Source organism: Pteropus alecto, unplaced genomic scaffold, assembly GCF_000325575.1.
Source record: "Pteropus alecto unplaced genomic scaffold, ASM32557v1 scaffold43, whole genome shotgun sequence".
NCBI lineage: Eukaryota > Metazoa > Chordata > Mammalia > Chiroptera > Pteropodidae > Pteropus > Pteropus alecto.
Window position 1 is genome coordinate 3,627,521 of NW_006435764.1, and position 16,322 is coordinate 3,643,842.

General features: G+C 50.0%; 1 protein-coding gene across 8 annotated transcripts in view; it reads right to left on the reverse strand.

Annotated features, from left to right (window-relative positions):
• Window positions 1-1,797: 1,797 nt before the first annotated feature.
• The window catches only part of PPP6R3 (protein phosphatase 6 regulatory subunit 3), an 85,820-nt gene continuing 71,295 nt past the window's right edge, over window positions 1,798-16,322 (reverse strand). For 7 of the 8 annotated variants that reach the window (XM_015588731.2, XM_015588730.2, XM_006911005.2 and 4 more), the window contains 5 exons: window positions 14,956-15,109; window positions 13,522-13,628; window positions 11,959-12,109; window positions 5,170-5,286; window positions 1,798-2,596 (listed from right to left, as the gene is read on the reverse strand). In XM_015588731.2, coding sequence (XP_015444217.1) covers window positions 2,545-2,596; window positions 5,170-5,286; window positions 11,959-12,109; window positions 13,522-13,628; window positions 14,956-15,109 — 581 coding nt within the window. In that variant the 3' untranslated portion in view covers window positions 1,798-2,544. Of the gene's footprint in view, window positions 2,597-5,169; window positions 5,287-10,398; window positions 10,558-11,958; window positions 12,110-13,521; window positions 13,629-14,955; window positions 15,110-16,322 lie in introns of those variants that run through there. The other variant, XM_015588729.2, reaches the window with a different exon arrangement.

Here is a 16,322-nt window from a genome sequence, read left to right on the forward strand (position 1 = left end):
GAATGAAAAACGAGCAGTTGTGTCGCATCGCATTCTAAACGTCACTGGAACAGCCGACCTCAGCACCAAAAAACACAGGCTGGGGAGGGGCCACCCGCGGAGATAAGCCAGAGGACCAGACACACCCAGCTCTGAAGACACCCAGCGCTCATGGCCCCTCCCCTGCCACCCCACATGCCACACCCGTTGCCCTAGGGGCGTGGGGTCTGCCTCGCAGCGAAAGGACGCCCCGACCCATCACAAGGCAACGGAACAGCAGTTCGCTCAGCGTGGCCCCCACACCGTCTGGTTAGTAAAGCCCAAGCAAGGCACGAGAGAGAATTTCTAGAAACAAAGAATCAGGCTTTATTTTTGTTGTTATTTTTAATACAGTGTCGTATCGTAGACATGTTAGTCTTGCAATTCAGTATGGCCGATACGCAGAAACGCAAGTAGGAAGGAAGGAGAGAGTGCGCACTCCTGGCCTCGGGCGGGCACCCTCCAACCCCCGACGGGCCTCGTTCTTCCCGTCCTCATGTCCTTTCCCTGCCACATGAGAAACAAATCAAACACGACCCCAAAGAAAAGGCCCGGATGCTCTTGCATCAGCAGAAGCTGGAGTGAAGCAAGACACTGCGTTACCTTGGGTGGGATGGAGAAGCTGACCAGACGCGCACACGGAGGCGGCGTGTGCCACCCCTGGCAAAGCTCCCCACCAAGTGAGGGGAGACCACAGCGCGTCGTCCTCCAGCAGTCCCCGGGGTCCTGTGCCACAGGACGTCGGCATCCTTGAGACATGCGAAAGGAGCCCTATCCCCTGGCAGCGCCAGGTTGGAGGGGACGCACGAGACGGTGTCCTCGAGGGGGCGCCCACACACAGAAGGGCTTCCTGAGGCGGCTGGACGGCAGGGCAGGGCCCCCTGCCGGCTGTCCCAGGCGCACTGCCGACTGCCGTCCGTGAGTGCCCAGGTGCCTCCGTCAAGCTCGGAGTTTCCACACCATTTACAATGGAAAAGTAAATCAGAAATAAGGCATTAGACATTTGATTTTTTATTTCCATACGCAATGTAACGTTTAGGCACGCTGCTTGGGATGCTATTTCTAAAAAAATCGTTGGCCTTTTTTCAGAATATCCTTTTGGTTTTAAATACTGGTCAGGAAAAACAAATGATGTAAAAATACGTGAATAATTTTCTATTACAGAAATGAAAAACTGATTTGCATCTAAAAGTGCAAGAGGTGAAGTAATTTAACCCTTTCACCAGACGATATGGCAATATACAATATATTGCTTCAGCTGTTTGAGAAGGCTGTAATGTATTTTTATATTGATATAGAAAATTATAAATTACATTGACTTAGTATCCATAATCACTATATATATATATACACACACGATGTATTTTTATATTGACATAGAAAATTATAAATTACATTGAATTAGTATCCATAATCACTATATATATACACAAACCAGTTCTAAAAAAAATAGACCGGTTTAGAATTTACGAGTGAAAACCTCACAAGGTACGGAAAAACAATTAACATGCTTAGGTGCCAGATTCTGATTTCTAGTTTAAAAATACTAGCCTGTAAAATGAACGCACTCTAATCCCATTAGCGCACGAGCATTTTTCAACAGACTTGCCTAATGGGATTCGGGTACGTTAAATATGCAGATGGCTCTGAAATGTTCATTGGTGACGCTTGTTAACGAGATAAATTTTGGTGAATGGGTTAATGGCAGATGAACTACCAAAACGAAACAGAAAACAAAAACGAAAAACAAAAAACCCAAACCACAAGCCATAAGCCATGTACACTCCAAATAGTCTAGTGTTTCACCTGTAAGGATAATCTTTTCGAGCAAACAAGACCTTAACAGAACATATGGCTTTACGATAACATCAATTTATCAACTAAGTTGTAGCAATAAATACTTAATCTCTACCAATAGACTTACATTTTTTGATCCGTTTTAAACAATACAGAAAACAGTTACCAATCAAAAACTGGTTATAAAAAGAACACCAAATAGTTCTTATTCAAAATCATTTTTGTAAGTTAGAACAACCAAAATAACACTTCGAGGGCATTTCAATCCTACAACTCCTTGCCGACCTGGAAGAAAAATGAATTCAGAATTTTGTACACGGTGAAAAATGTATGAAAACTGCCTAATACTTTGGTCACACTAATAATTGTCAAATAGTTATGTTTCAAATACAATAGATCTGTGTATTCACTTTTATAAAACTATTCTTACAGCCATTTTAACTATTATTACTACTATTATTACATGGGTGGCAAGATCTTATTTCACAGGCTACCCATTATTTAGAACAATACAATATAAACATACGCAAAAATTCTTGGTATTTGTCATGTGCAATATTTGTACACTTCTGGATTTCTCTGTACAACGTCTGAGCGTCTCGAGTATAAAGGGTGCTGGTCCTGATCCCGTGCGGAGTGAGTGCAGCAGTGACGGCGGCGGCTCCCGCGGAAGCCCCCAGAGCCCCGGATGGCGGCCTGCGTCCTCAGTCAGCAGCAGCAGGTCGCTCATCATACAGGGCCGTTGACGGACGCGTCGCCCGGCACGCCCGGCTGGTCAGCCCTACGGAGTGAGAGACAGCCACCTGAGGCACTTCAGCAGACACGTGAGACAAAATGAACTTCATTCGGCTTCCCCGAGGGTGGGGACCGTTTGTGTGAACACTGTTTATGCGATGCCTAGCACTAAGCCTGGCACTTGGTGGTTAACCAAACGCTTCATGAATGAATTTATCTGACGCTCAGGAGACCTAACTGGAGCGCGTCTAAGCTTCACCTTGAGCTCGGAGCACCAGGCGGGCCTGCAGCAGGGCAGAGCACCCCCGCTCCCCAGCTTCTGAGAAGCGCAGTCTGGTCGGTCTAAGCTGCCACCAGGCGCCCTCAGGAGCTGCTGGCGCACCCCTCCTCCAACACAGCCTCCACCTGTCCCTTGGATCGGAATCAGGATGCTGCGCCCGACATGGGAGAAAGGAAGTCGAAGAAACGTTGGTGGGACCGGCCGCTGAGAGCAGAGGTGGGCGCTGTGACGAACGAGTGCCCGCAAACCAAGCGTGAGGTTTGCAGTGTGGGGGGGGGGGAACAGGCAGGACACTGAATGAACACGGTGGTGATGTGTAAAGTCTGCCTTCCTGCCACAATTACAGCCTGAACACACACGACTCTCTTGATGGCGTTACCAGAGTCTTATAAAGGCGACTTGGGAGGGAAGCTGAGAGGCGCATCGGGGAAGCAGCACACGAGTACTTTGAACTGCATCAAAATCTACAAACCTGACGCCTCAGGCACCTGCTCACTGTGACAAAGGACCAAGAAGGCAGCTCCACGCACTCCACGCTCTCCTTACATCTGACGATGTCTCAGTGAGTCACAGACAACGGAACCGAGAGTTCTGGAACCAGACGCAACTGCCCTCACCACTTAGTGTGATCTTAGGTGTTTCTTAGCCTCTGTCACTTTGGTTCCCTCCCCCTGTAAGGGGGACAATAACCCCCGCGGGGCGCGGGAGCATGCAAGGTGCAGAGCGCTGCGCACGCTGCTGGCAGATAGCCGGTGTGCCCCATGATGGCAGTGAGGACGACCAGCGCGCGTCTGATGACCTGAAGGGTCACGGCCTTCAGTCGGGACGGGAACCTCGCGGGGAAGACTTCACACGAAGTCTCAGGTGGCTCTTTACCTCAACACTGCCATAGAGTGCTTTAAAGAACACAGATGTGACACTTCAGAAAACTGACCTATCCCTGCTATGACAACAGCTGCAATGTCCCCTGCTCAGAGGCCTTTTCCCGCCGCCCTATCTAAAACGAGACGTCTGTCCCTTACCCAGCTTTCTTCACCCCCTACCAGCGCCCCTTTCTACGCGCCCCATACTGTCTGTGGGTCTGTCGCTCCCGCTTTCTCATCGGGCCCAGACCCGTGGCGCCACCTCCCACGGGCTTGCCCCAAGACCCCCTCCGCCGTCCCCATCTGCAGAGGGGCGGGCGGGGCTCTTCACACGGCTGTCCCGAGGCAAGAGAAGAGCAAGCGGGTCCCCCGAGGCCAACAGCTCTGCACCCCAGAGAGCCAAGGGGACAACCCCACAGTGCCCTGTGCCACTCTCGCCGGGAATCAAGACCCGACTCCTAAAGCAACCGCTGTGACCGGGGCAGACAGGGAGGGCCCTGCCCTCCAGGCAGTTCTCACCATACAGGACTTATGGGGGAGCCCTGGGGGGCGGGGCACACTGACTAGGACTCAGACCCACAAAGGACCTTTCCACTCACACGCACTGAAAACCCCAGGCAGAAGTGACTCGCCCAAACCCTCAGAAGCACAGCTGGGACTAGAGTGTCACCCTGCCTCTTCCTCCCAAAGCCTTCACTAGAGCCAACATACTCAAACAGTTAAAACCTTATATATATTTTTTAAATCACAAAAGCAAACCCCTCACACAGGCTGTAATTACCATGAGAACAGGGGCAGAGTTGGTGCCGATGACCAGTGAACAGAGTGCCCCCTGCTGGTCCCTCCGGACAGTGAGGGGAAGAGCTCTCTGGGGGAGTGTCTTGTGAACTGGCCATGAGGGTGACTGTGTCCCTCAGGGAAAGAATACAGGCCGACAGTTACTGGGAAGGCTAACTCTGGGGGGGAGGCCAGGCCAAGGGCACATCCTGACCTCTTGCGCGGGCTCCGAGCATCCGAGGCCGCCCTCGCTCCCCCCGAAGGGCCTTGGCCCGGCCTCAGCAGAGGACAGCTGGAGAGAAAGCACCAGGTTCCACACCCCGTGGCTCTGGTGGTGGGGTTTTCACACTTGAAATAAATATTTTGCAAAAACTAAACCGAACAGAATCATAGCACATCATCAAAACAAGGGGGTGGGGACAACACCAACAGGACGCCCCTCCATGCCAGACACTTCTCACAGGGCCAGGGATGCTACTGCCTCTCCAGAACCCGGCCAGCTTCCGGGTGAGGCGTCAGCTGCTCTAAGTTCTCGGCTTGGTCACCCTGACTCCGAGGACTGAGACTTACTGTGCTCAGCGAGTCACGGAGTGCCCGAGGACAACTGCGACCCCTTCTGCCTCCGCCCCACCCACCCACACCCGGAGACAGCGGCAGCGCTGGGCCAGGCCGGGCTGGACCCGAGGCGGCGGGCCTTACCTCTGCTCTGGACTACTGCTGGGGGGCCGGGGAGCCGCAGACTTCGCCTCGGCCGTCTCGGGGCTCTCCCCCACGTCTTTACAGGCATCTTGAGAGGTAGACAGTTTTCCTTCCTCGCTGCGGTAAAGAGGGTGACAGGCAGCATTAGAGCCCGGGGGAGCGGCGCGGTGGAGGGCGAGGCGCATGCAGATGGCTCTGGAGTCATGACTGCCGTGGGTCAAAGCCCTGGGGCCAGCATGCTGAGGTGAGGGGCACAGGGGCCACGGACAGTGACGGGGATCACAGAAGGAGAGGGTCACGCACAGCGGGCACTGGAAGGGCGGTGTGATGCAGCTGGAGTCTGGGGAAGCACGGTCCCACGCGACTGTACATACCGATAGGATTTCAACACTCTGAAGCCAAGTGTGCAAAACAGAAAAAGAAATGTACAAGAGTTTCAGAATACTCCTATAAATGAGGGATTTGGGGAATAACATGTCCACGACCGCACGTAAGCAAATCTGCAGACTCGGTGAAGGTGTCAAATGAACCTGTTTGAAGGAATGGGTCTTCAGTTAAAGCACTGCGCTCAGGGCTGAGCCCGCCCTTCAAACAGCCGGCAGGACAACCCCCCGCCAGCTTGCTGGTGGGTGAGCTGGGGTCACGTGAGTAGGTGATGCGTGGCTGAACCAGGACTGGATTTCTCGAGTTGCCCTCCGACTATGCCTGGGAAGTACACACTCTGGGAGGGAAGGGGACCAAGAACAGCGGCCAGGACAGGAAACTGGCCCTCGGGAGCTGGAGGGGACGGGAACAGGTACTCCCTCCACACGGCTCCTGGTGGAGAAAGCACACGCTTGTGGGCTGGAATTTCAGACTCTTCCCTATTCTGCCTGAGTTCTGTTTTGACACAGTCAAGATGGCACACACGTGAGCTAAAGGGCAGCTGGAGGCCCCTCTGGGAAGGCCCAGCATTCTTAGAGCTGAGTCCTATCTTGGGTCTGCTTAGGAAAAACCTAATTTTAGGGTAACTTCTCAGGTGGCTTTCAGATGGGTCCGGGAAACATGTAAGGAAGAAAATGAACTAGAGATCTGGGGACACTCGGGGGGCCCTGGTTCATCACTCCCCTTCACTCTCCCCACCTGAGCAACCACCCTGAGGTGTTCTGTACATATTACCTTCATTCCTGTCAGACGGAGTCATTGCGTGTGTGTATTCTGAGTCCCATAACTGGCCCTGGATGGCATACCTCTCTGTACCTGTCCTGTAGTGAGCATGGCTGGGAGGGCAGGCAGGCCGGCCCCGCTGACTCGCCGCCCCAGGGTGAGCACCCCAGTTCTGCCTGGCTTGTCACAGCAACCAGCCCAGAACACCCTCCCCCTCCACGGGCAGCACGATGCTGCAGGGCGGGTGGGGGTGGGGGCTGCCTGGCGGTTCTCCCTTCTAGGGACGCTGCTCCCAGCTGGAAGTCTTCCCACCTACAAGGAGACCCCAAGTGCATTCCCCACCTGCAGGTGACAGACAGGGCTGTCCTGCCCACACTCAGCTTGACCGCCCCCCCCTCCTACTCTCAGGAGAGAAGGCTGACGAGTGTTTTGAGCATCTTATTACTTTAGCCTTTCTGGATCTCCTTGTCTGTAAACTGCTATCTTTTGCCCATTTCCTGAGTTGGATTTTCTATCTTTTCCTTATTGGTTTACAAGAACTAAATATTAAATGTTTGTTCATTTAGAAACTGTAATCTTTTCCCCCTTGATTTACCATCGGCCTCCTTACCAACAAGAAATTCCTAACTTTGATGCGATCGGTTCCATCCTCCGCATTACGGTTTACGCTTTTGAAGGTTTTCTTGTTCAGTTTTTAAAAAGAAAGTCCTTTTCTGGCCCCAGATCAGAAAGATGCACTACATTTTCTTAAGCGGTGAGACTCTGGTCCCATCGCTTAACTCTGGAAGTCTCGTGTTCTTCATCTGCAAAGTGGCGCGGTAACCACAGTACGTGTGGTCCAGGGTGAGCGAGAGGCGTGAATGCATCACCATGCGGGAACCGGGCCAGGAACGGGCCGGGAACTGGACTGAGAACCCGGCACGCGGGAGGCACGGCCCGCATGCTAGAGCCGTACACATTACGTTGTCGCCCCGCCCGGACTGCCTTCGAATGTCAGTCGGGGGCTCCGGCTTCACCGGTGCCCTGTGGGGAGCCCGGCTCCCTGCACCGCCAGCCACTGAGCCGCCCCCATCGTTACTGCGCTCTCTCCCGTCGCACTGGTCCCCTTGTCTACTTGTGCGCTGACGTCACGCTGGTATAATTAGTGTGATTCTGCAGCATGACTGAACGTCTGCCAGGGCAAGTCTCTTATTTAATCTTCCTTATGGTTTTCTAAGTGATTTGGGAACTTTATTATTCTACGTAAGTTTTAGAGTATGTTTAACATTGAGAAAAATCCAGCTGAAATTTTGACTCAACTTAATTTGGTGATGGTGACATCTCTGATGCGGGGATGGGCTGCCCCTTGTCCAGGCTGCTTTCACTGGCGCTTTCAAGTTTTCTCTGTAGGTGTCTGGGTCAAGATAATGCCTAAATATTTTCTAGTTTAATGTATTTTGTGACTGGTACGTCACCTTGTATTATGCGTCCTAGTTGCTCAGTTTTAAGAGTGATTTTTTACCCAGCGGTGTTGCTGAACTTTTATTAGATAATAACTGGTCATTATTATGTGCAAAGCAGTAGCTTTACCACACTGCGTCTAATCTTTGCCTTTCCTGACACCGCCCAGGACCGCCGGCAGCGGCGGGTAGACAGCCAGCCTCGCTCGTTCCTCTGAGCGAACTTCCCCACTAACTGGAATTTCCGCTGTACTCTGTACTTAACTTTTACCAAGATGAGGGATTCACTTCTGCTACTGCTCTGCTCTGAGTTTTAACCACACGCAGGTACCAAAAGCTTCATGAAAAATATCGAACAACTTTCATTCAGTCTATTAACATATGGTGAATTACACCGAGATTTTTCAGGTGCTGAACCATCTCTCCACTCCAGGGATAAAATCTAGCTGACCGTTAAGAATTATTTTTGGTTTGCTAACTGCTGGATCCAGTTAGCAAAGACTTGATAGTGTTTTTGCACTTAGTCTGCCTGTGACCCAAGCTGGTCATTCCCTGTAATTACCCTTATCTAGTTTTGGAATTAAGACTTCACAGCCTCATAAAAAGATCTCAGCAGTTTTTGCACTTTTTCTATTTCCTGTAACGACTTAAGACAGAAGCTGGCAGACTGCTGTGCACGGGAGGGCACCACGTCACCGCTGCATCTGACCCGCGCCTGCGAGGCCGACCCGCGAGGCTGACCGCACTGGGGCGGCCGTGTTCCGTTTTCCTCCACAGGCAACGGTTGGTTTGGATCCTTTGTCCATTTAAAATAAAAATCATTAATAGATTGTCTCTTTCTTATCAATATTAGGCTCTTCCTCTATCCTACTACCAAATCTTTCTTAGTTGGCTATGGCTTGTCTTTTCATTTTATCGTATGTTTTGGAATGTTAGAAATTAAATAAAATCAAATTTATCAATCTTTTCTATTATGGTTTGGTTTTTTTTACAAAAAATCCTTTACCCCCAAATTCTAAAGACACTCTCTTACGCTGTCTTCTGAAAGCTGTAGTTCTGCCTTGCCTTTCATATTTACGCTAAGACAGAGATTTAATTTTATTTTTCTCCAAAAAGGACAATCACTATTTATTAGTTCATTCTTTCTTCGCCGAACTGTGACGTCATTCATTCTCACATGTGTCAAGTTCACGTCAGGGTAGAGCGTCTGTTTATACATAACCATGCCAACGCCACGTCATCTCAATAATCGCTTTAATAAGGACTCCTGAGACCTAACCTGGCGAAGCCAACCCCCCACCCCTTTATTCTTCAAAATGATCTTGGCTATTCTTGGCTCTCTTTGGTCTTCTTATGAATATCACCATCAGCTTCTCCACTTCCATGAAAAATTCCACTGGGATTTTGATAAGAAATACAGTCATTTTATAATTTTCTAAGAAATGCCAGAGATACCTTCTCATTAACAAACACAGCACATCTCCCTGCTTATTAGGTCTTCATTGTACCGTTCCATCTTAGTTATCTTAACGACAAGGTAAAAGAGGGGGGACATCCCAGTGGTTCTACTACCTGTCTGAGAGACTCAATCAGAATTCTTTATGTAGAAAATCATAATCTACAAACAATGATCATTTGATTTTTCAGATCTTTATACCTTTTACTTGTTTTTATTTTATGCTGTGTTTGCCAAGACCAGCAGCACAGTGCTCAAGGGAGCGAGGGTGGCTCTTGCTGTCCAACACGCCCCTGAGGGGCGGCTTCTAATGTCATTCAGTCTATTAACATATGGTGAATTACACCGAGATTTTTCAGGTGCTGAACCATCTCTCCACTCCAGGGATAAAATCTAGCTGACCGTTAAGAATTATTTTTGGTTTGCTAACTGCTGGATCCAGTTAGCAAAGACTTGATAGTGTTTTTGCACTTAGTCTGCCTGTGACCCAAGCTGGTCATTCCCTGTAATTACCCTTATCTAGTTTTGGAATTAAGACTTCACAGCCTCATAAAAAGATCTCAGCAGTTTTTGCACTTTTTCTATTTCCTGTAACGACTTAAGACAGAAGCTGGCAGACTGCTGTGCACGGGAGGGCACCACGTCACCGCTGCATCTGACCCGCGCCTGTGAGGCCGACCCGCGAGGCTGACCGCACTGGGGCGGCCGTGTTCCGTTTTCCTCCACAGGCAACGGTTGGTTTGGATCCTTTGTCCATTTAAAATAAAAATCATTAATAGATTGTCTCTTTCTTATCAATATTAGGCTCTTCCTCTATCCTACTACCAAATCTTTCTTAGTTGGCTATGGCTTGTCTTTTCATTTTATCGTATGTTTTGGAATGTTAGAAATTAAATAAAATCAAATTTATCAATCTTTTCTATTATGGTTTGGTTTTTTTTACAAAAAATCCTTTACCCCCAAATTCTAAAGACACTCTCTTACGCTGTCTTCTGAAAGCTGTAGTTCTGCCTTGCCTTTCATATTTACGCTAAGACAGAGATTTAATTTTATTTTTCTCCAAAAAGGACAATCACTATTTATTAGTTCATTCTTTCTTCGCCGAACTGTGACGTCATTCATTCTCACATGTGTCAAGTTCACGTCAGGGTAGAGCGTCTGTTTATACATAACCATGCCAACGCCACGTCATCTCAATAATCGCTTTAATAAGGACTCCTGAGACCTAACCTGGCGAAGCCAACCCCCCACCCCTTTATTCTTCAAAATGATCTTGGCTATTCTTGGCTCTCTTTGGTCTTCTTATGAATATCACCATCAGCTTCTCCACTTCCATGAAAAATTCCACTGGGATTTTGATAAGAAATACAGTCATTTTATAATTTTCTAAGAAATGCCAGAGATACCTTCTCATTAACAAACACAGCACATCTCCCTGCTTATTAGGTCTTCATTGTACCGTTCCATCTTAGTTATCTTAACGACAAGGTAAAAAAGGGGGGACATCCCAGTGGTTCTACTACCTGTCTAAGAGACTCAATCAGAATTCTTTATGTAGAAAATCATAATCTACAAACAATGATCATTTGATTTTTCAGATCTTTATACCTTTTACTTGTTTTTATTTTATGCTGTGTTTGCCAAGACCAGCAGCACAGTGCTCAAGGGAGCGAGGGTGGCTCTTGCTGTCCAACACGCCCCTGAGGGGCGGCTTCTAATGTTCCCGGCTAAGGGTCCAGTGTGCTCTAGCTCCTCAGCAGACACTTGCCTGTCCCAGGATGCCACTCTCTATTCCTCGGCTGTGAAAAACTCACTACTGGCTTCCATTTTCATCAGATGCTTTCCTCTATCTACTAAAGGTCTAAATGGTTTCCATCCTTTTATCTATCTGTGAATTACCTTCCGTGATCTTTACGATGTCACAACAGCCTCACATTTATGTGATACATCACTGGTCACGACTTAAGCACACACCGCTGGATTTGGTTTGCCAGCTTGTAATGCCAGCGTTTCGTGTGTCATGCCGCACGTGGAATCAGCCTGCCGCTGCTTCCCGCCTCCCGCCGCCTGTGTCTTGCAGAAAACTCACGGTGAGGCGGGAAGCATCTACTTGGGAGCTGAAAAGGTTACTTTAAAAAAAAAAAAAAATCTATCATTTTGCTACTGAATTCTAACGACTGCATTAGGTCTGGAGAAAATGACCTGTATGATAGTGATTTTGATGGGCTGAGCCTTGTAGCCTGTATACAAGTCAATATCTACCACGACTGAAGACTAAAGATTTGTCAAGTTTTTACACTCATGTATTTTGAATGTGCTAGACTTAAACTATAGTCTTCTGGAGAGAGGGAGCGGGGGAGAGGAAGACAAGGATAGAGAGAGAGGGGAGGAAGAGGGGGAGGAAGGGGGGAGAGAAAGAAAGAGACCAGACACATGGTAGAGATTGACTTCAAGGCAGATGTGATTTTTCAAGAGTACAGTACACGGAAAAAATGGTCTGTATAACATGGGAGACTCCAAAGCAGTAGAGAGAAAGGGTAGGAGACAGAAAGAGACAGACAGACAGACACACACACACATTTTGGAACCAAAACTCTCCATCATCTCTTAAGATTTAACAGATACTAGAAAGATGTCAGGCTGACGTCTGAACCGCGTGTGAATCAGGTTGAGATGCTGGTGTCTGAGGCCCCTCCCGTTATCCTCCCGGCGACCTGAAGCTGCCAGTGCGACGTGGCCCCCGGTTACCTTTTGAAGACCGCAGTTTCTGTCTTGGCATCTACAGTGAGGCTGAGAGTCTCCTTCATGCCGCCATTCATCACCGTCTCAGTTACCTTGTCTGTACTCTCTGCATCCTCCTCCCCGTCAGAGCTGGCTTCCATGGCCACGCTGCCTGGCACTGAAAAGTACACACAGCCAATGGTCACCCGTCCCACGACCAAATGAGAACTGTCACCCTCTTCTGTGCAGATCTGCCACCCAGCGGAAGAGCTCCCACGTGAAGAGCTGGTCCGCTGCGTCACCTGGGCCCATTCCTGGTGGGCGTGGGGCGTGGGCCTCTTAAGAGCGCCCGCCGGGGAGGCGTTCTGTGGGTTTTCTTCAGCACAGGAGCAGCGCATCGCCCACAGCCTTCCGAGCTCCGTGGCTGCCCACACCGCCCGCTCCCCACAGTACTCTCCAGTGTGTCACGGCCCAGGGCGGAGGCGGCGGCCACAAATTCTGGCCTCCCCCGCTTCGATCTGCGAGGACACGGCTCACGGTTGACCCGCTGCACTGTTCTCGTGCGTCCTTTTCCTTTCGGTTGTCCCCCTTGGGTCTATCTTGTTTTTTCAAGTTGCTTTATGTGGTTCCTTGTGGGTTATTTTTCTCCTATCATTGGGAGCCCCACAGTATGCTGGTCATCAGCTTGGGCTCTGAAGCCACACTTCCTGAATTCAAACCCTGGCCTCACCCCTTGCCGGCTCCTGCCTCTCTGCCTGCTGGGGCTAGATACCTAACCTGGGCTTGAGTTTCTTTACCCGCAAATGGGGTGGCTGACCCACCTGTCGAACTGTTGAGGGATAAAATGAGGTCATTTATATAAAACGGTGAATAGAATGACAAATAAAACCAGGACTAGTACTGGTTTCATTACTTCTCCCTGGCCCTTGGTTCTTGCGCCCTCTACGTGCACCCGCGTTTCTTTTGCTAAGGAATTCCTTCTTTGTGCCCCCCACATACCAACAACATACCTCATGTCTGCCCCCACCTCCCAGAGCCCTGGTCATCAGGCTGAAGGCAGTTCAAGGCCTATGCAAGGAACGATGTCCGTATTTTGAATAACGGGACAACCCACTAGACCCCCTGTGACAATTTTATCTGTTCATAAAAGTAAGAAGAAAATAAACAGCCCCACAGGCTGAAACACACCCGGACACATGTGTGTGCTCTAGCAAAGTAAATTCCAAAGGACAAAAGGACAGGGTGCAGGCGGCCTGGAACGCACGTGACTAACTCTGGCTCTGTTTACCCGGGGGACACTGACAGGACGGAACCCCAGGGAACTCAGGCTCTGACTCCTTCTAGGACCAGCACGCTGTGGTTCCGGGGTGAATACACAGCTTTTCTTCCCCAGCTGCCTGTGCATGTCAGACCCACCGCTCTTGGCTCCTCTGGGCCCCTGAGCCCGAGAGTCGTGAGTCGTGTCTGGTTTTACGCATCTGCTATGCACACCGAGATGGCTTTTCAGATCTAGAAAATTAAGCGTGAGTTAAAGCCTGAACGACAACGAAGTGACAGGCTGCAGGCCCCGCGTCTGGAACTCGCACCCACCTTCCGGCTGCACCGCCAGCGCAGCGACACTGGGGGGCAGAGGGGCCATCGGCTCCGCGCTGGTCTCCATGTCCACTGGAGAGCTACTCCTCAAGGAATCTTTTGTGCTTTTGGAAAAGAGAAAGTTCAGATGTCAGCAGTGGTTAACAGCCCTCGGTCTCTGTGACTTGCGAAAATGTGGTTCGGCCCAAGGGCGTGGGCAGTCGGATCCTGGTGTGGACGGGGAAAGCGGTCCGCGAACTCGGCGGGGCAGTAATGCAGGGAATTCTCAGAGGTTTCCAGACAAGTCCTGGGCAGCCCGGGCCTCAGCCTCACCATGTTCGCCAGGCTCCCAGGGCAGGAGAGCAGTGGCGGTCACAGTACAGTATCAACTGCACTGACTGCGTCGACTTATCTGGAACCAAACCGCCCGGAGGGCCTGGCTCTCTTCGAGATACTGAATAAGAAACCCGAGCTGTGCCCGAGGGGGAAAGGGAAGCCCGCTGCTTCAACACATTCTCCACTCATGAAAAGACAGAGAGCGAGAGGCAGTGATGTGACTGTCCGGTGCTGGAGCAGAGATGGGGAAATAATTCCTGACGCTGAGACGTTTTCCACAAACCTCACTTCTGCCTCTGAATAATGGCTCGCTAACTGCTCTCACCACAGTTGCTATAAAGCCATGTGGGTTTCACCGTGTTATCTGGGCTTCCGAGACGGTAACTGCTAGCTCTCCATCATTTACCCTCCTATCCTTTCCTGTGAACTGTTTAAAAACATCACTTGCTAGAACAGGTAGAGCAACAGTCTTTCAAACAGTATGGCTGAGGTTAATTTTTTCAGTACACAAAATGAAACGGTGTTCAGCAAATCAAACTAAGCCTAATGAGACATGAAATCCATGGTTAATACTCAAATGCTGACATTATTCAGGAAAATTCCAAAATGACAGGTTATTGTCAACTGAGAATAATACCTATAACGAGACTGACAGCATGTCTGCCACACCCCTTAATTCACGGCACTAGACGAGCTACAAGGGATGTAGGAGTCCACCATCTATCAAATTCGAGACACACGCGCTGTTCCAGGGTGCCCTGCACAGAGGTGCCTGCCAGTTCCTCAGCCGCCCCTTACTGTTACCCTCCCAGACAGCCCCGGGGGGCCAGAGAAGCCCTTGGAGATGCCCTCTGCACCGGCATCCTGCCAATCAACCTCCTGAGGCCACGTCTTCCCAGGTTGCTCTGTTTGGTCTGCCGCCGCTCAGCTCGCCCTGGACGCGAGGAGGGAGGGTGGTCATGACCGTGCAGCTGTGTCACTATGCCCCCGAGCTGAGTTTTCTATCTTGTTTAAGGCACTACATTGGATGGGAGTAAATCAGGGCGACAGTGTCGACGACAAGCACACACGGCCTGGCTCTCCCAGGGGGTCTGGAGAGCCGGCGCACGTGCTCACCTCAGGGAAGATGGGAACTCTGAGAACGAGGCCCAGCCTGTGTCTTTAGTTGGCATCGGCTCCTCTGTGCTCCAGACGTCAGACCCCACAGAGTCTAAGGGAGCACCGTGGGTCGTCTCCATGGGGACATCAAAGTTGGCTGACCAGTTGGGTGCTAGAAAGAGGGGAGGAATTTCATTTTGAGAACACTTTAATAGCTTAATGTGACACAAGGTATTTTTCAAAAAGAGGTTCACAGTGATAAAAAGATGGGAGTGGCGGAAAAGGGTGCCCGCACCACTGAAGGGACCGGCAGGGGCACCGTCGCTCAGAGGGCATTTGTCACAGCGACCCTGTTACAAAATCGCGTTTCCTCTGATCCCCTGGCACTCCTCACTTCTAAGATTTTTTCTAATAGAAAATCTCACAAGGATGTAAGGGTGTAAGATACGCTATTGTTGATTTCTTAGTTCTGACAAATGTACCAAGGTTATAGTAACACCAGGAGCAAGAGGAGCGAAGGAAGCCACTCCGTCTACCATCTTTGCAACTTTTCTGTAAATGTAAAATTATTCCAAAATAAAAAGTTTATCTTAAAAAAAGGATCTGTTGGCTTTCAACTGTTGGAAACAGTTGAAGCCATAATGCTTCCCAATCCACATCTGGCCCCACTTCATATTCTTAAAGCCCCCCACCCAGTTATTAGCACAAACAGCAGGAAGGCCTCCAGACCCAATAAGAAGTGCTTGTCTGGTCTCTGCTCACCACCCCCTGAAGCCCTAAGTTTCTTCTTGTATGGTGACAAGCGCTAAGAGCTGACTGGTGGGATGAGGGCTGTTAGCCAGGGGAAAGCGGGTTGGAACTTTCAGCCCCATTCCCACCTCTCCCCTCCCCCAACCCTTCAGGAGGCAGAGGGGCTGGAGGTTGAGCTCATCATAAATGGTCAGTGATTTAATCTATCACAGCTACTTAATGAGACCCCATTAAAAACCCCAGCTGTAGGGGTTCAGAGCTTCTGGGATGGTGAACAAGAGGGTGACGCATCACAAACTCCATGGGGACAGAAGCTCCCATGCTCGGAACTCTTCCAGACCTTGTCCTATTCGTTTGTATGCTTCAAAATATCCTTTGTAATAATTGGCAATAGTAAGTAATGCTCTTCTCTGAGTTGTGACCTGTATTAGGAAATAACTGAACCCAAACAGGCCACAGGACTCCCGCTTTATAGCCGGCTGCTTGCAAGCGCCAATGCCTGGCCTTCTGACCGCTGTCTGAAGTGGGGGCGGCTGAGCCCTCACCCGTGGTGGGGGAGGGTTTGACTCTAACTACAGGGAAACAGTGCCTGAGCTGAACTGTGGGGTACCGGCAAGCGTTGAAGAACAGGCACT